The 25639-nt window shown below is 45.7% G+C and overlaps 1 protein-coding gene across 14 annotated transcripts in view; it reads left to right on the forward strand.

Annotated features, from left to right (window-relative positions):
- Positions 1-25639, forward strand: part of LOC144592969 (uncharacterized) — a 253430-nt gene that overhangs the window by 48028 nt on the left and 179763 nt on the right. For all 14 annotated transcript variants that reach the window (XM_078398358.1, XM_078398359.1, XM_078398361.1 and 11 more), the window contains 2 exons: positions 15861-16140; positions 20876-20950. In XM_078398358.1, coding sequence (XP_078254484.1) covers positions 15879-16140; positions 20876-20950 — 337 coding nt within the window. In that variant the 5' untranslated portion in view covers positions 15861-15878. Of the gene's footprint in view, positions 1-15860; positions 16141-20875; positions 20951-25639 lie in introns of those variants that run through there.

Raw genomic sequence — 25639 nt, forward strand, 5'->3', positions numbered from 1 at the left:
GGGTAGAGTCCATAATGGCCCATTGTTGGCTGAAGAAATGTCCTGACCCGAAACATCACCTATCCTTGTTCTCCAGAGGTGTTGCCTGACCTGCTGAGTTACTCCAGCACTCCCCCACCCTGGTCGTCCTACCAGTTCCACTGTTCACATCCATGTATCCCTCTCATAAGCACATCTTCCTCAGTTAACAAGCTGGGGACCGACCGCTCTCTAGCTGTTGATAGAATGGTTCAATTGCCTGATAACAGCTGGGAAGAAACTGTTCCTGAATCTGGAGTTGTGCATTTTCACTCTTCTGTACCTCTTGCCTCATGGGAGAGGGGAGCAGAGTGTGAGACTCGTCCTTGATTATGCTGGTGGCCTTGCCGAGGCAGCATGAAGTATAAATGGAGTCAATAGAAAGGAGTCTGAAGAAGGGTCTCGACCCAAAACGTCGCCCATTCCTTCTCTCCAGAGATGCTGCCTGTCCTGCTGAGTTACTCTAGCATTTTGTGTCTACCTTCAATAGGAGGGAAGTTGGTCTCGGCTACATCCACAATTCTCTGCAATTTCCTGCTGCCTTGGATAGAGCTGTTCCCAAACCATGCTGTGATGCATCCGGATAATATGCTTTCTAAAAGTTCTCCTACGTCATGAAAAATCTTAATCAACATATCAAACCCACGAGTGTGCCCCATTGCAGGAATGCTATTGAGGCTTTGGAAATGGTGCCGAAGAGGTTTCCCAGAATGCTGACTGGAATAGGGGATATTAGATATAGGGAGAGGTTGGACAGACATGGGTTGCTTTCTCTGGAATGCTGGAGATTCTGGGCAGACCTGATGGAAGTATAGTCAAGAGTGTTTTATTGTCACTTTGGAGAAAATACAGGTAACTGGGTCAGGACCCTTCTTCAGAGATGCTGCCTGACCTACCGAGTTACTCCATTTTGTGTGTATCTACAGTCTTTCCTAATGTCTGTATATCTTAACCGTCAGAATTCATTTGCGTCTACCTCAGACGTTAGGCTTGCTGTTCTATAGTTCCTGGGGTTTTCTTCATGGCTCTTAAATAAAGGCACATTAGCCACCCTCCAGTCTTTATGAACTTGCTCTAGAATGCACTGTTTCACTGTGTCATGGTCAATTAGTTATTAACCTTTGCAGAATCACTTGGGAGTTCTTTAATAATAATAAAAATGATTACGTTAAAAGTTTGCAGTTTCATTGGTCTCGGAACCAACACATCAAACAGTCATCTGTGGAAAGACAAAACAAATACCTAGCCTCTGCAGTTCCTTGTTTCTACAGTCATCCTTACCAAGAGACTGCTGCGGGAGAAAATATATTTTTGTTAAACTGCAGACATTGGAAAGATTAACCAAAAACAGAAAATGTTGTGAAAGCCTTCATTGGAACAAAGGGAAACAAGGCAAAAGGAGCAGGTGGAAATCCCACTACAAAACGCAGAGCAACATTCACAATGGCTGTGTCGAACATGATGCCAAATGAAACTAAAATCTCCTCTGCCCACATGTGACTCGTATCTCTCCATCTCCTGCATATTCATGTGCCAATCTAAAAGCCTCTTAAATGTCACTATTGTATCCGCTTCTACTTCCACTTGTGTTCCATGCACCCACTACTCTGTAAAATGAAAACTCTACAGTTTTTGTACAAGTCCTCCTAAACTTTCCCCTCTGACCTTAAAGTTAAACCATCTATTAATTGACTGTCTACCCAATCTACATAATTTTATCAACTTCTCAGCAGTGTATTAAACAGTGAAGAGAAAACAAACATCTGCAGACAGGCAAAAAAATACTACTAATACCTATGTGCTCTCCACACTTCTAGCTTCTAATTGTTTTCTGGTGGTTCTCAGACCCGAACTATTAACTGTTTCTCTTTCCAAAGAAGTGATGTGACATGAGATTTTTTCCAATATTTTATATCTATATATTACTAAAACACTCGGTTTGCCTGTGTTTAACGGTACAAGACAGCACAACAATTTTAGGCCCACCCCACTCACCATTCCGCTGTGATGTGAATAAACCCACATTTATTACTTTTAAAAAACAATATACCTAATAAACCTGAATAAATGTGCTCCCCCTCCTCCCCGGGAGGACCAGCCGGAGGACCTGCGCCTGTCCCGGCGTGCCCTTTCTCCCGTGGTGCAGTCCTGCGGGAGAGAGAAGGTCAAAGAAGATGGCCGCTGGCAGGACGAACCTTTTGCTGGCCACCCGGGGCCGGTGTGAGTGGCTCCCTCCCCCCTCTCCCCCTGGCCCCGGCCACAGCCTCGGATATACCCTGGGATCTTGCTGTGCGCCTTTGGAGGGGGGAGGGGAGGGGAGGGGAGGGTGCTAGACCAATGCAGGAGATGTTTAAACCTAACGGGTCCACGGGTCGTCTAGTTAACAATAAAATCATCATGACGGTATTGAGGATGTGAGGAAGCATTCGCTGAATCAGTTTGAAATGTTTTAAGAATTTATCTTTGTAAATTTTGCCTTTTCGGAATGTTTTGTGCTGGAAGAACACTTGGCTGACATAAAAAGGATTGCTTGTGATAGTAATGAGAACACTGAGGTTGAATCTACTCTCCCATCAAAATGATGGAAGATGTCATTGCCAATGCAATCAGCAAGAAGATCATTTAAAAGTGATGAGAATATTGTAAATGTTTTTTTTTTAAATCAATAAAACAAATGGAAAAAAGACTTGCCAAAAGGGGGGCTTGGATAAAGGACGATAAAACAAAAGCACTCCGAAGGTATTTATTCACAAAATGCTGGAGTAACTCAGCAGGTCAGGCAGCATCTCGGGAGAGAAGGAATGGGTGACGTTTTGGGTCGAGACCCTTCTTCAGTCTGAAGAAGGGTCTCGACACAAAACGTCACCCATTCCTTCTCTCCCGAGATGCTGCCTGACCTGCTGAGTTACTCCAGCATTTTGTGAATAAATACCTTCGATTTGTACCAGCATCTGCAGTTATTTTCTTAAACAAAAGCACTCACTCATTATTAATCTACACTCAAATGCCCAGTTTTGGTTTTACCAGCCTCTTGAGGCTTTTCATCAGTTTTCTTTGAAAATGCTCTCATGCCCCCCATTGACACATCAACTGCTGACTGTGATCTTTAAATTTGCATTCTTTAGATTATGCCATGCTTCTGGATTATGAATCAGTTAACATTAATTGAATCAATTTGGCAATTTGCCATCCATTAATTCTAAATCACGATTTGGCATTTGTGAGAAATTGACCTTAATCTGCCAGGAGATTAAAAAAAAAAAATCTCTTTGGTTATATATTTTTTAAGAGTAAGAACCTATACTTGTGACAGATTCACTCAATTTTATCTGAGTGGTTTAGCAAACTGTACAAACTGCTTCAGTGAGGGCCTGCCTTTGTTGGATGTAGGAATGAGCTGCAAATGCCAAAATCACCCACATTCCAAGAATATATTCAAATAATTTAAAGTTAATGTTTTGAGAGCAAAAGTATGGAAACATAGAAAATAGGTGTAGGAGGAGGCCATTTGGCCCTTTGAGCCAGCACCACCATTCATTGTCATCATGGCTGATCATCCACAATCAGTAACCCGTGCCTGTCTTTCCTCCCATATCCCCTGATTCCGCTAGCCCTTAGAGCTCTATCAAACTCTCTTAAATTCATCCAGTGAATTGGCCTCACTGCCTTCTGTGGCAGAGAATGCCACAAATTCGCAACTCTCTGGGTGAAAGTTTCTTCTCACCACAGTTCTAAATTGCCTCCCCTTTATTCTTAGACTGTGTCCCCTGGTTCTGGACTCCCCCAACATTGGGAACATTTTTTCTGCATTTAGCTTGTCTAGTCCCTATAAGATCCCCTCTCACCTTTCTAAACTCCAGTGAATACAAGCCCAGTTCAGACTGAAGAAGGGTCTCTATCCGAAAAGTCACCCATTCCTTCTCTCCAGAGATGCTGCCTGACCCGTTGAGTTACTCCAGCATTTTGTGTCTACCTTACTTAGTTATTTGTATTGTTAGATTTAGCTCTTGGGGCTAAGGGAATCAAGGGATATGGGGGAAAAAGCCGGAACAAGGTACTGATTTTGGATGATCAGCCATGATCGTATTGAATGGCGATGCTGGCTTGAAGGGCCGACTAGCCTACTCCTGCACTTATTTTCTATGTTTCTATGATTTTTAAAGTCGTGAAAGAGATCCTTGTATTGTGCATCTCAAAAGGAGGTAGCAGAACTGATGAAACATATCCAGAGATGCTTTGATTTTTGTTCTTTAATTTCAAAGTACGCTAACTTTGGAAACCGATCCTCAAGAGGCACGCATTTAGTGAAGTGGCAACACACGACTGACTGCATGTGTGCTAAAGATGAAGCAATGTGAACATAAGCAATGGACGGCTGGGCGATCGGGCAACTAATTAATCGGATTGAAGCTCCATTGTTAGATAGAGCTCTAGGGGCTAGTGGAATCGGGGGATATGGGGAGAAGGCAGGCACGGGTTGTGGTTGATGATTGTGGTTGATGATTGTGGTTGTGGTTGATGACAGGCACGGGTTGTGATTGTGGATGATCAGCCATGATCACAATGAATGGTGGTGCTGGCTCGAAGGGCCAAATGGCCTCCTGCACCTATTTTCTATGTTTCTATTGTCCTAAAACATCTAACCATGGATGATTGGACTGTATGTAGGTTAATTGGCTGGGTAAATGTAAAAATTGTCCCTAGTGGGTGTAGGATAGTGTTAATGTACGGGGATCACTGGGCGGCACGGACTTGGTGGGCCGAAAAGGCCTGTTTCCGGCTGTATATATATGATGATATGATATGATAAATGGCTAGTGGGAGAATGGTTTGAGAAATCTCTCCATTGTCAATGATGGTAATATCTAACATATGGGTGCTAAAGGAGAGGCTGAAGTATTCCCAACCATCTTTTGCCAGAAGTACTAAGTAAATGATCAATCTCAGCTTCTTCGCAAGATCACCACCATTGCAGAAGATTGGCTTAAGCCAATTAATTTCTTTCCACGTTATATTAGGAAACATATGAGAACAGTGGACGCAGCAAACACCAGGAATCGTACTGAGTGTATTACTGAAAGCTTGCACACCAGAACTAGCTACACCTTTAACCAAAATGTTCAAGTATGTTTACAAAACCTGCATCTACCTGATGTGGAAGTTGCAAAGTACGTTAACAAAGAGTGAAAATGATCCAATCTGGCAATGTAGCTTTCTCTCAATCTGCAAAGTGAAGAAAAGTGTTAGTAGTGGTGCAATCAAGTGGCACATTCATCTTGAAAGGATGTAATGGCAGTGTAACGCTTGTACTCGGTATACTGACTGATAAAGGCAAGCATGCCAAATGTCTTTTTCACTGCACTGTCTACCTGTGGTGCTTCTTTCACAGAAAAATATGTTTATATATCCTGTGGTGTCTCTGTTGTATAACACTACTCTGACTACATAGGGCCCTTCCATTTACTACGCAAGCCCTGTTCTGATTACACAGGGCCCTTCCATTTACTACGCAAGCCCTGTCCTGGTTTGTCGTACCAAAATGAAAAATCACGTTTATCTGAATTAAAGGCCATCTACCATTCCTTGGACTATTGGCCCAGTTGATCAGGATCTCATTGTAATTTTGGATAACATCCTTAATTGTCCATTAGACTACAATTTTAGTGTCGTCTTGTAGCGAGTCCAAATCGAGCGATGTTATCAAAAGACTTTATTCTTGGTAAAAACCGTGACAAAACGCAACGCACTTAGTTTGGACACACACTACTTGACTTGCTAATCTAATCTCTCGAGTTTGGCGCCAGACACTCGAATACCTAGCGCTCCCGCACCACGTGACCCGTTAGCCAATCCGAGGGTTCGAGACCCCCTGGCCAATCCGTATGTCCCTACATGACCCCCTCCCAGAACCCTCGAAACCATACCTCACGGGCGCCCGAACCTCCCGCCCGGAATGCGTACGGAGGGGGGAAGCCGATACCGCCAGCGTGACAGGAGGCGGGGAGGACGCCGCCGCTAGAGGCGATGGAGGGGCCACGGGAGCGGAGGGTGTAGGTGACGGGGAGCGCCTGATCGGCAACGACGGCCCGGGCCCAACCATAGGCGGCGGGGGGCCGAGAGGTGGCAAACAGGGCGCCGCTGGTGGGACCAGTGGGGCGGCCACAGGCCGGCCCCGGCGCAGAGGTTGGGCCACCGATACGGGGAGGTCCTGGTCCAAATGGGCCGGCTTGAGCCGGGATACCGAAACGAGCTCCTGACGATTTCCCACCTGCAAGGTGAAGGTGACAGTCCCTCTTTTCAGCACCTGGAACGGGCCCTGGTAAACCGGCCGAAGAGGGGGGCGGTGGGAATCTTTCCGAAGGAACACAAAATCACAGTCCCGCAAGTCCGACGGAACGTGGACTGCTGTGCTTCCGTGACTGGAGGTCGGGACTGGAGCCAGAGAACCCACCCGCGCCCGGAGGGAACCCAAAACCAACGTGACGGACGGCGGCAAGGCGGGAGTGGAAGGGAGAATGTCCCCCGCCACCCGCAGGGGCGAACCGTAGACGAGCTCGGCCGAGGATGTGCCCAGCTCAGCCTTCGGGGCCATGCGAATGCCGAGGAGGACCCAAGGCAGCTGGTCAGCCCAATCGTGGCCGGTCAGGCGGGCACAGAGGGACGCCTTCAGCTGCCGATGGAAGCGCTCAACCATCCCGTTGGCTTGGGGATGATAGGCGGTGGTCTGCTGTAAGCGAGACCCATACAGCTGTGCCAGCGCGGCCCAGAGGGACGAGGTGAACTGGGCCCCCCGATCTGTGGTGATGATAGCCGGGACGCCGAAGCGGGCCACCCAATGCAACGCCAGGGCCCGTGCACAGGAGGCCGCCGAGGTGTCCGACAACAGGAGCGCCTCCAGCCAACGTGTAAACCGATCAACCACCATCAGCAGATGAGTATAACCCCTGGAAAAGGGCAATGGACCCACCAAATCCACATGGATGTGGAAAAAACGGACGGGGGGAACCTCGAATCTCTGGTATGGGGGCTGGACATGGCGATGAACTTTGGAGGTCTGGCACGGAATGCAGGCACGTGCCCAGGCTGCCACCTGCTTCCGCAGGCCGTGCCAGACAAATTGGGCGGCCACCATGGCTGAAGTCGCCCTGATGGACGGATGTGCCAGGCCATGAATGGCCTCAAAAACCTTACGCCGCAGGGCGGTCGGCACCACCGGGCGAGGGCGTGGAAGGGAAACGTCGCACCACAACGTGGGACCTGTGGGGCCACACACCACCTGTTCCAGACGCAGTCCCAAGGCTGTGGAGGCGTACACCGCGGCAGTTCCTTCCAGGCGCTGAGCCTCCGCTAGCTCCTGGAAATCCACCTGTCCGCCTACCGCGGCTACGGAAGGAATGGCCGGCCGGGACAAGGCATCGGCAACGGCGTTAAGCCTACCCGTAATATGACGGACATCGGTGGTGAACTCCGAAATCAGGGTGAGGTGCCGCTGCTGGCGAGTCGGCCACGGATCAGAAACCTTAGCAAAAGCGAATGTCAAAGGTTTGTGATCCGTGTAGGCCACAAAAGAGCGGCCCTCCAAAAAATAACGGAAGTGGCGGACCGCTAAATAGAGGGCCAGGAGCTCCCTATCGAATGCACTATATTTGAGCTCGGCTCGAGAGAGAGAGAGCTGCCGGCTGAAAAATGCCAGGGGCTGCCAGTGACCGTCAACCTGCTGCTCCAAAACCCCACCCACCGCCACGTCTGAGGCGTCCACCGTCAGAGCCGTGGGGGCGGAGGAGCGCGGGTGTACTAGCATGGTGGCGTTGGCGAGGGCCTGTATGACCGCGACAAACGCCGTCTCTGCAGCTGCGGACCATACCAACTCAGCGGGGTTACCAGCGAGGCATTGAAAAAGGGGGCGCATGACCCGAGCTGCTGCAGGCACGAACCGGTGATAAAAGTTCACCAAGCCCACGAATTCCTGCAGGCCCTTGATGGTAGTAGGGCGTGGAAAAGAGCGGACCGCGTCCACCTTAGCTGGCAAAGGAGTGGCACCGGCCGGTGTAACCCGGTGACCCAAAAAATCTACCGCTGACAGGCCGAATTGGCATTTGGAAGGATGGAGAATCAGGCCGTGGTCTTGCAGCCTCTGGAACACTGTGCGGAGGTGGACTAAGTGCTCCTGGACCGAACGGCTGTCAATCAAAATGTCATCGAGGTAAATAAACACGAACGGCAACCCTCGACCCACACGGTCCATCAGACGCTGGAATGCCTGAGCTGCATTTTTAAGGCCGAAAGGCATGCGCAACCACTCAAATAACCCGAACGGAGTAATGGTAGCCGTCTTTGGAATGTCCGGCGGGTGGACCGGGATCTGATGATATCCCCGCACCAAATCGATCTTAGAAAAAATTGTAGCCCCCTCCAGGCTGGCTGAGAAGTCCTGTATGTGCGGAATCGGGTAGCGGTCCTGCCGCGTTGAGTCGTCGGAAATCCCCACATGGTCTCCACCCCCCAGATGCTTTGGAAACCATATGCAAGGGGGAGGCCCACGGACTACTCAAAGGCCGAACAATTCCCAGCCTCTCCAAGTTCAGGAACTCCTCTCGAGCCATGGCCAGCTTGTCGGGTGGGAGGCACCGTGCCCGGGCAAAAACCGGCGGCCCCTCGGTCGGGATGAAATGAACGACCCCATGCTTCTCGGAAGGTGCATCGAACCGCTGAACGAGGAGCTGCGGGAAGTCTGCTAGGACCGCATCAAACGGACCGGGGGCCGTGGTAATGGCCTGGATCGCTGGGCTGGGTGGGGCGGCGCTTGGAGGAGCCGCAGGCCCCGTACCTCGGGGCCGTACGCTAGCCGAGGGTTGCAGGCCCCTCCCGCGGACGTCTGCGACCAACGAAAATGGCCATAGGAAATCCGCACCCAAAATGGCCTGGCCCACATCCGCAACGATGAAATCCCAACGGTAGGTCCTGGACTCGAAGGACAGGGATATAGCCCTTTTACCGTAAGTGCGGATGGGGCTACCGTTCACCGCAATGAGGGGCGGGCCCTTCCCCCCCGCTCGAACTTCGCAGTCATAGGGGGGCACAATACTCACAACCGCTCCCGTATCCACCAGAAAGACGATCCCGGTACCTTGGTCCGTAGCGTAGAGGCGGCAGTTACGGCCAATCGAGACTGCCTCTACATTCGATCGGCCCAGGCATTTCCTGGAAACGAACACGGGGCTCTGCAGCTTCGGGCCTCACTGCCCCACCGCTGATGGAAGAAACACCAGCCGCACCTATTCGGCCCTGTTGCTCGAGCCCGCTGCCAATAAACAGGCGCCGCAGCCCCTTCTTGGCGGGCTGACTGCGAAAAAGCGGCCGATGCGTCGCTCTACTGTGGCTACAGGATCGTGTGGAAGGCTGAGTATCCTTCGACAAATGACTGATGTTCCTTTCTCGTTCCTGCTCGCCGGACCTGGAACATCTGACTATCTCATGCCGTCCATTTTACCTTCCCCGGGAGTTCAGTTCGGTGATCATCACAGCCGTCTATATTCCACTGCATGCGGACACCGACGTGGCACTATCGGCCCTACACGATGTGTTGTGTCGACACCAAAACAAGAACCCTGATGCGGCTGTGGAGATTTTAATAGGGCAAATCTCAAAAAGGTTATGCCCAACTTCTGCCAACACATCACGTGTGACACCAGGGGGGAAAGAACTTTGGACCACTGCTACGTGCCATTCAGGAAAGGCTATAAGGCCGTTCCTCTCCCTCCTTTTGGAAAATCTGACCATGCTGCCATTTTCCTGCTGCTGGAGTATAAACAACGGATAGTACGGGAAAAGGCGGTGACGAGGGACGTAAAGCGGTGGTCTGACCATTCAGAGACCATGCTGCAAGATGCACTGAGCGATGTCGACTGGAATATGTTCCAAGCAAGTTCCAGAGACGTCAATGAGTTTGCGGAAGCAGTTACAGACTTCATTGCAACAATAGCCGATAACATCGACCCCACGGTAAGGTTAGTATCTTTCCTAATCAAAAACCCTGGGTGGACAGGTCTATTCGCGTTGCCTTGAATGCTCGCACCGCTGCTTACAACTCCGGCCTGGCATCCGGCAATATGGACGACTACAAGGTGGAGTCCTACCGACTGTGAAGGACGCAAAAAGGAGGTACAGGGACAGGATGGAGCAGCAGATGGAGCAGCAGGACACCAGGCGCCTTTAGCAGGGGCTACGGACTATAACTAACTACCGGTGCAGCCTCCCCTCAACCGGAAGTGCCGGCATCTCCCTAGCTAATGACTTGAACTCCTTCTACGTACGGTTTAAGACGGGCAACATTACCCCTAGATCGCCGTCTAAAAACAACACCGCCAGCACGCTGGCTAGCGAGGCTGGAGGGGGATCCACTGGGGATGTGCACACATTCTCGGTGTCCAAGCACGACGTGAGGAGGGCTCTGACGCGTGTGAACACGAGGAAAGCTGTAGGCCCAGATGGTATATCTGGGTGAGTACTAAAGTCTTGTGCCACTCAGCTTGCGCCAGTGCTCACCACAATATTCAACCTCTCCTTGGCCAAGTCCGTGGTCCCTGCATGCTTCAAAAGATCCATCATCGTACCAGTGCCAAAGAATGCCTCTCCAGCTTGTTTGAATGACTATCGACCGGTGGCCCTCACCTCGGTGGTCATGAAATGCTTCGAAAGGCTAATCAAGAACCACATCTGTGCCTTCTTCCCTTGTAACATGGACCCGCTGCAGTTCGCATGCCGTCCGAACCGATCCATGGATGATACGGTCTCCCAGGTTCTGCACACCGCTCTCTCGTATCTGGACAGCCAGAAGGGGGGCTATGTGAGGATGCTGTTCATTGATTTTAGTTCAACTTTCGACACAATAGTCCCCACCAGACTTGCTGAGAAGCTGCTGAAACTGGGTCCTGGACTTTCTCACCGCCAGGCCCCAAGTGGTCAAGATGGGGAGACATACTTCTAACCCCCTCACCCTGAACACAGGATCCCCCCAGGGTTGCGTCCTTAGCCCCCTACTGTACTCCCTGTACACACATGACTGTGTGGCCAGCTTCAGCTCCAACTCCATCAAGTTTGCTGATGACACTGTGGTGGTGGGCCTGATCTCCGATAATGATGAGAATGCCTACCGGGAGGAGGTGGCTGATCTGGCACTCTGGTGTCAGGACAACAGCCTCCTCTTGAATGTCACAAAAACTAAGGAGCTGATAGTAGACTTTAGAAGGGCTCAACATCCGAGGACGTACACGCCACTGGAGTTAAATGGGATTACTGTGGATAGGGTGAGCAGCTTTAAATACCTGGGAGTCCACATCACAGAGGATCTGACATGGACAACACACATTGCCGCACTGGTGAGTAAGGCAAGGCAGCGCCTTTACCACCTCAGACAGTTGAGGAGATTTAGAGTCTCTCTGAGGATCCTTCAGTGCTTCTACTCTGGGGCTGTAGAAAGCATCTTGTCCGGCAATATCACAATCTGGTTTGGGAACAGTTCTGCCCAGGACAGGAAGGCCCTGCGGAGAGTAGTGCGTTCGGCTGAACGCACTATGGGAACTACACTCGCCCCCCTGCAGGACCTATACATCAGGAGGTGCAGATCCAGAGCCAGCAACATTATGGGGGACCCCTACCACACCAGCAACGGACTGTTCCAGCTGCTACGGTCAGGCAAACGCCTCCGCTGTCACGCTGTGAAAACAGAGGATGAGACAGAGTTTCTTCCCACAGGCCATCAGGACTGTTAACTCTCGTATCACCAGGGACTAATTTAATTTACTGTATTTATTATTTTGTGTTAAAAAAAATATATATATATATTCTGTTTTGTAGTTTGGCACAATCCGCAGGCGTTGCCACTTACATTTCACTGCACATCTTGTATATTATGTATGTGACAAATAAACTTGACAATAAAATAAACATCAACACTGGTCTCACACTTGCCATATGCCCAGATACCAAAAGAAGCAAATTAATAAAGGTTTGTTGTCCTGAATTTACTTCCTTGTTCTTATGGTAGATTCTATAAACTTTCCATTTCATTCAGAGCTACATTTATAAAATAAAAAGCAGCTCGAAGCTCACTGCTTTTCTCAAACGAATCAAAACACAGCTCGTTTAAAAATGATTAAATATTTATTGTGCTGATTGAAAGGAAGGGCAAGGCCTGTTTCTGATAATTTCGTATTGGGTTTAATGGTAGTATTGAAAAATAATGTTGTGTTCCATCTCTTAAAGGTCATACATGTAATCTTCAATAAAGAACAGTTAGCTTGACATTGCAAGGAAGAAAAACATTGACAATTGTTTTTGGAGGAATCAATTCAAAATTAAGAGGAAATTGTTCAAGTCAGCAGAGGTTTATAAAAGGCATATCATGCACAAATTTGTTGGAATCTTTCCAGGATATGATGTTGGATGTTTTGACTTTCAGATGCTAAATGCAGATGTACTGTCTGATGAGTTGAGACTAGAAAAGAGTGCCAAGAAATGTAGAAGTCAAGTGTGGTGTTTAAATTGTAGCGTTCTATGAAGAAATATCACAGCATGATTAAAAATCAACATCAATGGTGAAACCTTTATCATATCATAGCATATCATATATATACAGCCGGAAACAGGCCTTTTCGGCCCTCCAAGTCCGTGCCGCCCAGCGATCCCCGTACATTAACACTATCCTACACCCACTAGGGACAATTTTTACATTTACCCAGCCAATTAACCTACATACCTGTACGTCTTTGGGGTGTGGGAGGAAACCGAAGATGTCGGAGAAAACCCACGCAGGTCACGGGGAGAACGTACAAACTCCTTACAGTGCAGCACCCGCAGTCAGGATCGAACCAGAGTCTCCGGCGCTGCATTCGCTGTAAGGCAGCAACTCTACCGCTGCGCTACCGTGCCGCCCTTTTTTGATCAACCTTTTTACCGAAAGGTCTTGAGATTTGGGGTAGGTCATGTCAGTTTTCTTGTATCTTAACTATAGCAATTTGCGATTTTGATGCTTTCACAGTGGGGTTGGGTGGTGAAATGTGCTGCTGTCACATTTTACAAATGATGATTTCGAACCATTGCAGTTCACGTAAACCTTTTGGAGGTTTTGATTCAAATTGACATAAAGGGCACTTTCTAATCTACCATTAGAACTTTTTTTGTATTCTCTCCCTTTGGCATTCGACAAGGACACAAGTTATCATGTCTATATTATATTTGGATGAGAACACACAGTAAGGTTAGCAAGTTTGCAGATGATACAAAAGTGGGCGGTTTTGCAGATAGTGAAGATGGATGTGAAAAATTGCATCAGGATCTTGATCAATTGGCCAAGTAGGCTGAGGAATGGTTGATGAAATTTACTGCAGAAAAATGTGAGGTGTTGCATTTTGGAAAGTCTAACATGAATAAGGGGAGGTCATTTAGTTAAGAATATGGGGTAGGCCATCTAGAACTGAGACGAGGAAAAACTTTTTCACAGAGTTGTGAATTTGTGAAATTCTCTGCCTCGGAAGGCAGTGGAGGCCGATTCACTGGATGCATTCAAAAGAGAGTTAGATAGAGCTCTTGGGGCTAGCGGAATCAAGGGGTATGGAGAGAAGGCAGGAACGGAGTACTGATTGTGGATGATCAGCCATGACCACATTGAATGCAGTGCTGGCTCGAAGGGCCGAATGGCCTACCCCTGCACCTGTTGTCTATGTATCTATGGCAGGACCTATACAGTGAATGGTAGGTATCTGGTTAGTGTTGTAGAGCAGAGGGATCCAGGAGTGCAGGTGCATGTTCCCTGAAGGTGGAGTCACATGTAGATTGGGTGGTCAAAAAGGCTTTTGGCACATTGTCCTTCATTACACAGAGTATTTAGTATGGAAGATGGGAGGTCATGTTGTAGTTATATACGTTCGTGAGGCCACATTTAGAGTATTGTGTTCAGTTCTGGGCACCGTGTTATAGGAAAGATGTTGTCAAGCTGGAAAGGGTACAGAGAAGATTTAGGAGGAAGTTGCCAAGACTAGAGGGTATGAGTAGGCTGGGACACTATTCCTTGGAGTGCAAGAGGATGAGGGGTGATCCTAAAGAGGTGTATAAGTTAATGAGAGGAATAGATCGGGTAGATGCGCAAAGTTTCTTGCCCAGAGTAGGTGAATCAAAGACCAGAGGACAAAGGTTTAAGGTGAAGGGAAAAAGATTTAATTGGAATCTGAGGAATAACTTTTTCACACAAAGGGTGGTGGATGTATGGAACAAGCTACCAGAGGAGGTCGTTGAGGCAGGCACTATCCCAACATTTAAGTTAGACAGGTACATGGATAGGACAGGATTGGAAGGATATGGACCAAATGCTGGCAGGTGGGACTAGTGAAGCTGGGACATTTTGGCCAGTGTGGGCAAGTTGGGCCGAAGGGCCTGTTTGCATACTGTATCACTCTATGGCACTCCTGATTTCCTAGTAAATTTTCTTTCGCACACATTATAATAGCCTACTTGCAAGTCAAATACCCAGGCTTAATCCCAAATCATTAGTTGATGCTGCATTGTGTTAATATTCGTGCGGCACTGTGGCGCAGCGGTAGAGTTGCTCCCTTACAGCGAATGCAGTGCCGGAGACCTGAGTTCAATCCCGACTACGGGTTCTGTCTGTATGGAGTTTGTACGATCTCCCCGTGACCTGTGTGGGTTTTCTCTGAGATCTTCGGTTTCCTCCCACACTCCAAAGACGTACAGGTTTGTAGGTAAATTGGCTTGGTGAATGTAAAAATTGTCTTTAGTGGGTATAGGGTAGTGTTAATGTGCGGGGATCGCTGGTCGGTGCGGACCCGGTGGGCCGAAGGGCCTGTTTCTGCACTGTATTTCTAAACTAATACACATTGTGTGGCAAGAACAGGAAGGCATATTATTATCTGAATGGTGTCAGATTAGGAAAAGGGGAGGTGCAATGAGACCTGGGTGTGCTTGTACATCAGTCACTGAAAGTAAGCATGCAAGTACAGCAGGCAGTGAAGACAGCTAATGGCATATTGGCCTTCATTGCGAGAGGATTTGAGTTTAGGAGCAAGGAGGTCCTACTGCAGTTGTACAGGGCCCTGGTGTATTGTGTGCAATTTTGGTCTCATAATTTGAGGAAGGACATTATTGCTATTGAGGGAGTGCAGCATAGGTTCACCAGATTAATTCCCGGGATGGCAGGACTGACATATAATGAAAGAATGGGTCGACTGGGCTTGTACTCACTGGAATTTAGGATGAGAGGAAATTTCATAATAGAAACATAAAATTCTTAAAGGATTGGACGGGCTAGATGCAAGAAAAATGTTCCCGATGTTGGGGGAGTCCAGAACTAGGGGTCACATTTTAAGAATAAGGGGTAGGTCATTTAGGATTGAGATGAGGAAAAACCTTTTCACCCAGAGAGTTGTGAATCTGTGGAATTCTTTGCCACAGAAGGCAGTGAAGGCCAATTCACTGGATGTTTTCAAGCGAGAGTTAGCTCTTAGGGCTAAAGGAATCAAGGGATATGGGGGAAAAAGCAGGAACGGAGTACTGATTTTAAATCATCAGCTGTGATCATATTGAATGGCATTGCTGGCTCGATGGGCTGAATGGCCAACTTCTACACCTATTTTTCTATGTTTCTATGTTTAAATAATACTTGGGAGTGCCCCTACAACCTAGTCCCATCCTGTTAAACTTAGTATAACAAGGTATGTGATTGCTAACCTTGTGTATTTACTTTAAAATCATGACTATTATTTTGCTAAAGTAATTTCCATAACGTACCTGCTCATAAAATGTTAAACTTTCTATTTGTCTTCTTTCAGGACGCAGTTGTACTTAAGATGGCCGACTTCAATCTGATTGATGCACTACATGAAACTACACCCAGTGTTGAAATGGAAGTAAAGAGGGATTTCATTTCTTCTCTGGAGGCAGAGAAATATGATGATGTTGTTGGAGAAAGTGTGACAAAAGAAAGTTATATTCCATTGCTGGATGATGAGACAAAATTGCCTCCTTCAGAGGCTGATGGCAAAGCAGTGGTACACTCATATGGAGAAACAGTACCTGAACAAGCAACAAATGGACGACAATTGGCAGAACGTGAGTGTATGGATAATATAAGCTATAGGTCCGGCTTGTGTGTGGAAGCCTGACTGTACCATTTGCCTGTTGAACTTTGCAACTTAATGAACATCCCTATGCATCAGGCCATCTTAACCTACTGTACAACACAAAATCCTGGTGTAACTCTGGGTCAGGCAGCATCTTTGAAGGACATGGGTATGTGACGTTTTAGGTCAGGACCATTCTTCAGAGAGAATTACGCTGAGTTACTGCAGAACTTTGTTTTTTTGTACGATTCCAGCATCTGCAGTTCCTGTGTCTATTCAGTCTGCGTCCAATGCAATTTCATGAAAATATTATGGCAGAGATTAGAATAAGACATTGCTATTCATCCATATCAATTCCTTCCTTCTAGACATGTTCTCTAGAGGTGGCCTGCCCTTCTGAGTTACTCCTGTATTTTGCGTCTATCTTTGGAATAAGCCAGCATCTGCAGTTCTTTGTTATTGCATTAAATTGACATAATTTCTTGGTAAAACTTCTGCCCGCTGTTGAGCCACTGGTCATCCTTGTCAGGATTTGCTCGGTTTGAGGATGATTTGTATCGCCATGTGGGTGTTTAAATGACTGGAATCTGGAGAACCACAGACTCGCCTTAAGAAGGTGTAGACCTTTTTCTTTGCAGGTCAGCTGCCTGCTAGGTGATGTTCCCTTCTTTGCTTCATTCTCTCTCATATTAGATTTGAGAGCAGTGCGCTTCTCATTAAAGTGACTCACTGCCTGTGGATCTTTTGGCACTATTGACTCCAGGTGATGCCTTGCTTCTCCCGGTGTAGGATGCTTATTATTGGGTTTTCATGGCTTTCGTGGATCTTTAATCATGGGTGAGCTTGAGAGTGGAGCTTTATGTGGGCAGGGTAGGGGGAAGAAAGGAATTTGGCATTAGTGCACTGTGTCTGGTTCAGCGGAATTCGTGCATGGGGATGACACGTTAATGTGACGATTATTGCATTCTTCAACATTTTAAGTGGATAGCCATTGGGCACCATCTTACCATCATTAGCCATAAAATATTCTGTATGTGCATTAGCCATAAATGTGTCTAGGCATTGCTTCATTTTGCCTGAGGTAATTTAAGCCTGATGCTTTATTCACTTTATTTGTAGGAGGTAACTGGATAGATGAAACAGAACCTTAGATTTTTCTTTTCCGTCAATCCTTTAGCTCAGCAGCACATCAGCCAATGTGGTGCTGAAACTGAAATTGCTCTAGCACTGTTGTGTATATGTCCCCTTAAGCTTCAGGGGTTCTGGCTGATTCCCATTATGCTGCTTCATCTTAAATTACTTACTGTGCAGATTTTCAAGAATGTTTGTCGTTTATACTGAAACGAAACAATGAAATTACTTGAAGCAGCATAACAGGTCTGTAAACACAGTACTCAATAGATAACATAATATACAAAAACAAATTCAATAAATACCCCCCCCCCCCATATTAGTGTAAAAACAAAAGGAAAAAACGTAAATCCCAAGTGCAGCCAAGGCAATTCGCAGTTTCATTCAGCCTGATGGTTGTCGGGAAGATGTTCTTATCCTGGAGGTCATGGTTTTCAGACTCTTATACCTTCTTCCCAATGACAGCAGTTGAATGACAGTGTGGACAGGGTGGCGTGGATCCTTCATGATGCTGGCTGCCTTTTTAAGGCAACTCCTGCTATCGATTCCTTTGGTAGGGAGGTCAGTACCAGTGATGGACAGGTGGTGTCCACCACTTTTTGTAATCACCTTTGTTCCTGGGTGTTCAGGTTGCCGAACCAGGCCATGATGCAACCAGTCAATATGCTCTTTACCGTGCACCTGTAGAAATTCAAGAGAGTATTTGTCGACATACCGAATACCCTCAACACTCTGAATCTCCTCAATCGTCTAAGGAAATAGAGGTGTTGAAGGGCTTACTTATGATTGCATCAATGTGCTGGGTCCAGGACAAATCTTCAGAGATATGCGTGACCAGGACCCTGATGTTGTTAACTGTCTCCACAACCGACCCGTCGATGAAGACAGATTTGTGGATCTTTGCCTTCCTTTTCTAAAGTCAACTATCAGCTTCTTGGTCTTACTGATGTTTAGAACACCATTTGATCAGGCGATTGATCTCCCTCCAATGTTCTGATTCATCATTACTATAAGAAAATAACTGCAGATGCTGGTACAAATCGATTTATTCACAAAATGCTGGAGTAACTCAGCAGGTCAGGCAGCATCTCGGGAGAGAAGGAATGGGTGACGTTTCGGGTCGAGACCCTTCTTCAGAATCGTTCTGATTCATCATTATCCATAATTCATTCAACAACAGTGGTGTGGTCGACGAATTTAAAGATGTAGTTGAAACTGTGTCTGGCTACACTATCATGAGTATAAAGTGAGTAGGGCAGGGGATTGAGGCCTTAAGGTACCCTTATGCTGATGTTTATCGAGGAGGAAGTAGTGTCAATTTGTGCCAATTGTGTTTTGATGACTGTTTTCTTGATAAAGTAATGTGAGCACATCTTTTGGCATCTCATAATGTATTCAGAAAAACATAAGCAGACTGAACCAAAAGACTCATTTGGAGGGTGAAGGTAAGTTGGGCTGTATGAATGGTCTTGGTAGAGAGACACTTGAGGGAAGTAGGGTTTGGAGAGGGAGCTGTGGCCCTCAATGATTGATGCCAGGAGGATTAATTTGAGCAGGGATTGCACAAAACATCATGAGTGTTGCAGAGTTCTCGCAAGAACTAGGAAATGTAGCATTTGGTGATTATCAGGATGATGATGAGTACCGGATCAATGGGATATTGGGTGCCAGAGGTGTCGGAGTTAACTTTCATATGGGAATGGTGGATGAAAGGAGTATGTAGGAGTTGTTCACACTAGAATGTACAAAGCCATTCAGCAGTTTAAACAGCAGATGAGCAGAAGCAGTGTCAAAAATTGCTGATGCCATTGACACGAGGAGACACTAAGAATATATAGGATTGGAAGCTCAAGCTATCTAATGGGGACTGGAGTTGAAGGCAGTCTAGAAAGTGGAATGGAATCTATAGCAGCTGAAATGGATTGGTTTAATCAGAGAAAGATCTGGCAACAGGGAATCAATGCTTGATTCAGGGAATGTATGTTTTTCTTTGTTTTTCGTTACAGTTTAGTTTATTGTCACGTGTACCGAGATACAGTGAAAAGCTTTTGTGTACTATCCAGTCAGCGGAAAAACATTACATGATTACAATTAAGCCGTTTACAGTATGTAGTTAGATGATAAGGGAATAACATTTAGCGCAAGGTAAAGCCAGCAAATTCCAATCTAGGATAGTCCAAAGGTCACCAATGAGGTTGATAGTAGTTCAGGACTGCTCTATAGTTGTGGTAGGATGATTCAGTTGTCTAATAACAGTTGGGAGGAAACTGTCCCTGAATCTGGAGGTGTGATTGCTTTGCTTCTCTTATCACGAACAGGAAAAGGGATGTCAGCTGACTTTGACATCAAGCACATTGTAGTTGCTGTGCAAAACTAAGATAGTTAGTGTTTAGGTGGAAAACTGGTCAGTGCTATTGAGGGGTGGTGGCTTGATTACAGGTACATTAAGAGTTAAAAGATGGCTAGGGAAAAAATAGGTCCCTTAAAGATCAGCATGACCATCTTTGTATGGAGTCACAAGAGATGGAGGAGATATTAAATGAATGTTTCTTCATTTTTTTTCCTGAGGAAAAGATTATGATAACGAAGGAATTGAGGCATAGGAGTTGTGCTATCTCCTCCGTTTCAAGACCTGTTCATGTTGTTACTTGCGAGTGGAGCACCAAGGCACATTCCTTGTATGTGTACATACTTGGCCAATAAACTCATTCATTCATTCATTCTTTCATTCATTCATTCATTCATTCATTCATTCATTCATTCACATCTTAGATCAAATACGAATTACCAAAGAGCAGGTATTGGCGGTTTTTGAAATGCGACAAATCCACAGGACCTGACCAACTGCATCCTCGGAGGCATGCATAAAGTGAATGTCCAATCTTTTCCCCAGAATACAGGATTCTAAAACTAAAGGGCAGAGGTTGAAGGTGAGAAGGGGAGCGGTTTAAAAGGAACCCCAGGAGCAACTTTTTGTCTGGAATAAGTTGCCAGAAGCTAAAGTTGTGGAAACAGTTATGACTTTCGAAAGACATTTGGGTGGATCAATGGTTGGGGGGGGGGGGGGTTAGACTTTGGGCAATGCAGGCAAATGGGACTAGCCCAGAATGCCAATTTGGTCGACATGGAGAAAGTGGGCTAAAGACCCAATTTCTATGCCATATAGCACTAAGACTCTTAACTTCACTGCAGGCATGACTTGGAGAAACATTAACATAGGATAACTGATATGAGAAATAAAGTCAAAATCCAGTGAAGATGAAAGTAGAGGAATGTGTGGGTTCGAGAAAGAAGTTGGAATAAAGGGAACACTTTGCACTTTTAAAGAATCTCCTGTTACAGACTCTAGCAACCTAGTTGACAAACACTAGATTTGACTCGTCTAGCCATCACAAATAAGTGAATGTGATGATGAAGACCTGGCTAATATCATTTGACTTGGCCAATAGGTTTTCCAGACACTGTAATAGTCCATTTGTTTTTCTTCCCATTTTAGGCAAGCAGATGTTAACTTTCTATTTTGAGAACAATAGTTAAGAATACTGTGATTCATGTCCTTCATGTGACTCACTGCTGTATGTGACATTTTACAGGTTCTGAAGCAGGTGAACAAGGACCAGGGAAGTTGCCCAATGGGGAGCATGGTGGAGGACAAGCTGATAGCACAGGTATGTTGAAACCAGACACTTCCATATCCCTGCTTTCTGCAAGAATCCTTGCTTGATCTTTTTTGGGTGTGTTGTCTCATTTGTCTTGGGAAGGAGGTTGCCTTTGGATGAAAATTCCTTTATCAATTTTCTCCAGCTCCCATGAGCAAGATTCAACAAGTATATTTAACCTCTTCCAGTGATCATAATGAACATGGGATCAGTGAGTGACCAAATCATGCTGCCCTCTAAGCTTTGCAGTAGGCTGTTGACCTGTCCAGGCCTGTGTCTGCGTGATTCTGACAATTGTTAGGTGCTGACGCACCATTACTTTTTTCCCCTGAAGCGAGAATCTTTCTGGGTTGCCTGCACTGCTCCTACAGCTAAATTAGCGAGTTCTTACAAACAAGAATCTACTTTACAACCTCTTAATCTGTTCAATGCCACCCCTGAGTGTACTCGGGTCAGAATATACAAGTGGAAAAAAATCTTGGTAGTGAACAGGTTAATCTTATTACTCCGCTTCAATCATCTGATTAATTGGACATACATGCAACAATGTTCTTTAAAAATATGTTCTAAACTGCAATGTTGCAGATCATTTTAAAGCTTTTCAAAGGTGGCTGATATACTAAACATTACAAAAACATTTTTTGTATAGCATTTTTAGTTTTTTCTTAAAATACATAACTTCAATCCAAAGCAGATTTTTTTTTAAGTTGTTCTGGTGAAGTGGTAATGATCACTTGACTTTTTTTTGTTGGGAATTTGAAGAAGAATAGGATGACAGTGGATTAATTATAGTACTGGCAACCTGATGTTGAAGGTTGATTTTCCACAATCTGGCAATTTAGGAAAAAGGTGTTAACTTGCATCATGTTGTAAAATGTAGAATTCCAGAGGCATCGTCAAGTGGAGTTGTACATAATTTTTTTCGTGTGAATTCTGGTGGTGAATATAATGTAGGAGTCTTAAGAATCCTACATAAAATAAATATGTAAATAAATAAATAAAAGGCAGGTAATCCACCTGGCAGTGGCGAGGGGCCTCATTGGCGATGCAGAAGCACATCTTATGTCTGGGTACTTGCACTTAATATTTTGTCGCGATTCGATACGACTGAATAAGTTGAGGCATTTCAGAGGGCAATTAAGGGCTGATTGTAGTACAGCAAAACTCTGATCACCTACTATCCTATGGTAGTTCTGTTGCTTTGTGAAGTGGCTCGCCTTGTTCTGTTTACGGTGCTCATTTTAAACTTATTTGGGCCCTGTTCCCGTGCTGCTTTAAAATGCTTTAGTTTTTCCCCCATGTTCTCTCAATACCAAAAATGTATTATACATCTATATAAAGAATTGTGTTGATTTATTAGTAGTAGTAATTTCCAGTTCTCTGGAAAACCTGCCACTCCCGCACCAGAAATGCCAGAGGTGCCGCAGTATTGGAATTTTACTGTGGTACCGTGTGAGATGCTACACGGTAGCGCAGCGGTAGAGTTGCTGCTTTACAGCGAATGCAGCGCCGGAGACTCAGGTTCGATCCTGACTACGGGTGCTGCACTGTAAGGAGTTTGTACATTCTCCCCGTGACCTGCGTGGGTTTTCTCCGAGATCTTCGGTTTCCTCCCACACTCCAAAGACGTACAGGTATGTAGGTTAATTGGCTGGGTAAATGTAAAAATTGTCCCTAGTGGGTGTAGGATAGTGTTAATGTACGGGGATCACTGGGCGGCACGGACTTGGTGGGCCGAAAAGGCCTGTTTCCGGCTGTATATATATGATGATGTATGTATGATGATATTGTTGCATTGGATAAGCATAATATTTCCTTATGTGTTTTAACACATTCCAATATTTTCATGTTCTCTGTTAAAGTTAGTTTTTAATTCCAGATTACTTAATTAACTGAGTTTAAATGTTCCAGATTTAAGCACATGGTTTTTTTAATTGATTGTCCATGCTTCCGGATCATTAATTCAACCATTTGACTGGGTTACTTTTGCCTTATTGCTTTAAATATGAATTAATCCATACCCTTCCTTTGCAACTTCTCAGTGACAATAGACAATAGGTGCAGGAGTAGGCCATTCGGCCCTTCGAGGCAGCACCGCCATTCACTGTGATCATGGCTGATCATTCTCAATCAGCCAGGTGGACAGCAGGACAGGTGGACAGGGTGGTCAAAAAGACATATGGGTTACTGGCCTTCATTAGCCGGGGCATCGAATATAAAAGTAGGGGGGTAATGATGGAATTGTACAGAACACTGGTGAGGCCGCAGCTGGAGTATTGTGTACAGTTCTGGTCACCACATTATAGAAAGGATGTGATAGCTTTGGAGAGGGTGCAGAGGAGATTCACCAGGATGCTGCCAGGGATGAAGGGCCTCAGCTATGAGGAGAGACTGAGCAGACTGGGGTTGTTTTCCCTGGAGCAGAGAAGGCTGAGAGGGGACATGATCGAGGTGTACAAGATCATGAGGGGCATAGATAAGGTAGATGGCGGGGAACTTCTTCCACTGGTGGAAGGTTCAACAACGAGGGGACATAGATACAGGGTAAGGGGAGGGAGGTTTCGGGGGGATGTGAGAAGTAACTTTTTCACCCAGAGGGTGGTTGGAGTCTGAAACTCACTGCCTGGGGTGGTGGTGGAGGCGGGAACACTCACAACGTTTAAGAGGCATTTGGATGGGCACTTGAAATGCTACAACATTCAGGGCTACGGTCCAAATGCGGGAAAATGGGATTAAAATTAGACTGTGTTTGGTAACGGGCGGCGCGGACACAATGGGCCGAAGGGCCTCTTTCTGTGCTGTAGGACTCTATGACTCTATGACTCTAATCAGTACCCCGTTCCTGCCTTCTCCCCGTACCCCCTGACTCCGCTATCCTTAAGAGCTCTATCTAGCTCTCTCTTGAATGCATTCATACATTTCACCGTGTGGGGGGACAACCTATTCGAACCAAGGTCAAATCCATCCTCGTTTTAGCATCATGTAGGTCTGAGATACCTGCACTTTTCTTTCATCCTTTTACTCATTCTAATTTTATTTGGTGCCCTTTATTTGCCTTGTATTTAGTTACTAAGGCCCTACTCTCTGGGAATAATTTCCAAAGCCTCGTTACCTCTCTTTTCCTTATTTAAAATATTCTGCAGAAACTATTTTAAACAAGCGTTCGTCAACTGTTCATATAATATATGCCATGATAGGGATATGGGGAAAAAGCCGGAACGGGATAGTGATTTTGGATTATCATATTGAATGGCGGTGCTGGCTCGAAGGGCCGAATGGCCTACTCCTATTTTCTATGTTTCTATGATATCAATTTTTAATTCTATTGTAATGTCCCTGCAAAATCTATATTCTTCTGCATTATACCCTTGGATTTTCATATAATTTTACCAGGCATGGTTTTTATTCTGGTATCAAATATTTAAAGAGGGCTTGTATACAAATACAGGGATGTAATGTTGATGTTCTATAAGGTGCTGATAAGGCCGCATTTGGAATATTGTGAGCAATTTTGGGCACTATATCTGAGGAAGGATGTGCTGGCTCTTGAGAGGATCCAGAGGAGGTTTACAAGAGTGATCCCAGGAATGAGTAGGTTCACCTATGATGAGCGTTTATCGGCACAGGGCCGGTACTTGCTGAAGTTTAGAAACCTCATTGAAACATACGGAATAGTGAAAGGCTTGAATCCAGTGGATGTGGAGAGGATGTTTCCACTAGTGGGATAGTCTAGGAGTAGAGGTCATAGCCTCAGAATTAAAGGACCCTCTTTTAGGAAAGAGAAGAGGAGAAATTTCTTTAGTCAGAGGGTGGTGAATCTGTGACATTCTTTGCCACAGAAGGCGGTGGAGGCCGTCTGTGGATATTTTTAAGGTAGAGATAGATAGATTTTTGAGGAAGGAGGAAGCGATTCAGCCATGATTGAATGGCGGAGTAGACTTGATGGGCCAAATGGCCTATTTCTATTCCTATCCCATATGACCTCATGACTTATGACTATAATATGACCAGCTGATACATCTTAGAATTCCTGCAAATAGAGAAATTATAGGTTATTCATAACTGAACATTTTGAGGAAATTTTCATTTTGAAAGTAGGTTTTGATTTTTGTTGTTGTGGACTTGCTTTGCAGCCTCCAATTCAATAGACTGCTATCATTGTCCAATGAGCAGTGGCAGGTGTAGGAGACTGGCACATCTAAACCAATAGCTAATTAGGCTGCAGAGCAGGGAAATGATGTGATTTGTAAAACCCCACACAAAACAGATGACAATGAAGGGATCTGCCCTTGATTTCTAATTCTGAGTAATTGGATACTTCTCTTGATCTCATTTTGCTTGAATGTCTATATTTCTGTGTCTAATCCAGTTAATTTTAAGAAATAATATGGTGCATGTTTGTTTGGGCATTAGCAGTTTTGTTTTTGGTTCTGAAAACTTGAAGTTATCTTAAATGTCATAACGGCTGATTTTTTCAAAAATAATGCTGTGCAGAAGTGGTAAACTTTTATGTGCAGGAAGGGATTGCAGATGCTGGTTTACACTGAAAATAGACACAAGATGCTGGAGTATCTCAGCCGGACAGGCAGCATCTCTGGAGAGAAGGAATGGGTGATGTTTTGGGTTGAGACCCTTCAGGCTGTTTCAGACAATGTTTTGCATAAATATTGAACATTAACCTCTAATACTACAACTTGG

Source organism: Rhinoraja longicauda, chromosome 4 (genome assembly GCF_053455715.1).
Source record: "Rhinoraja longicauda isolate Sanriku21f chromosome 4, sRhiLon1.1, whole genome shotgun sequence".
Lineage (NCBI taxonomy): Eukaryota > Metazoa > Chordata > Chondrichthyes > Rajiformes > Arhynchobatidae > Rhinoraja > Rhinoraja longicauda.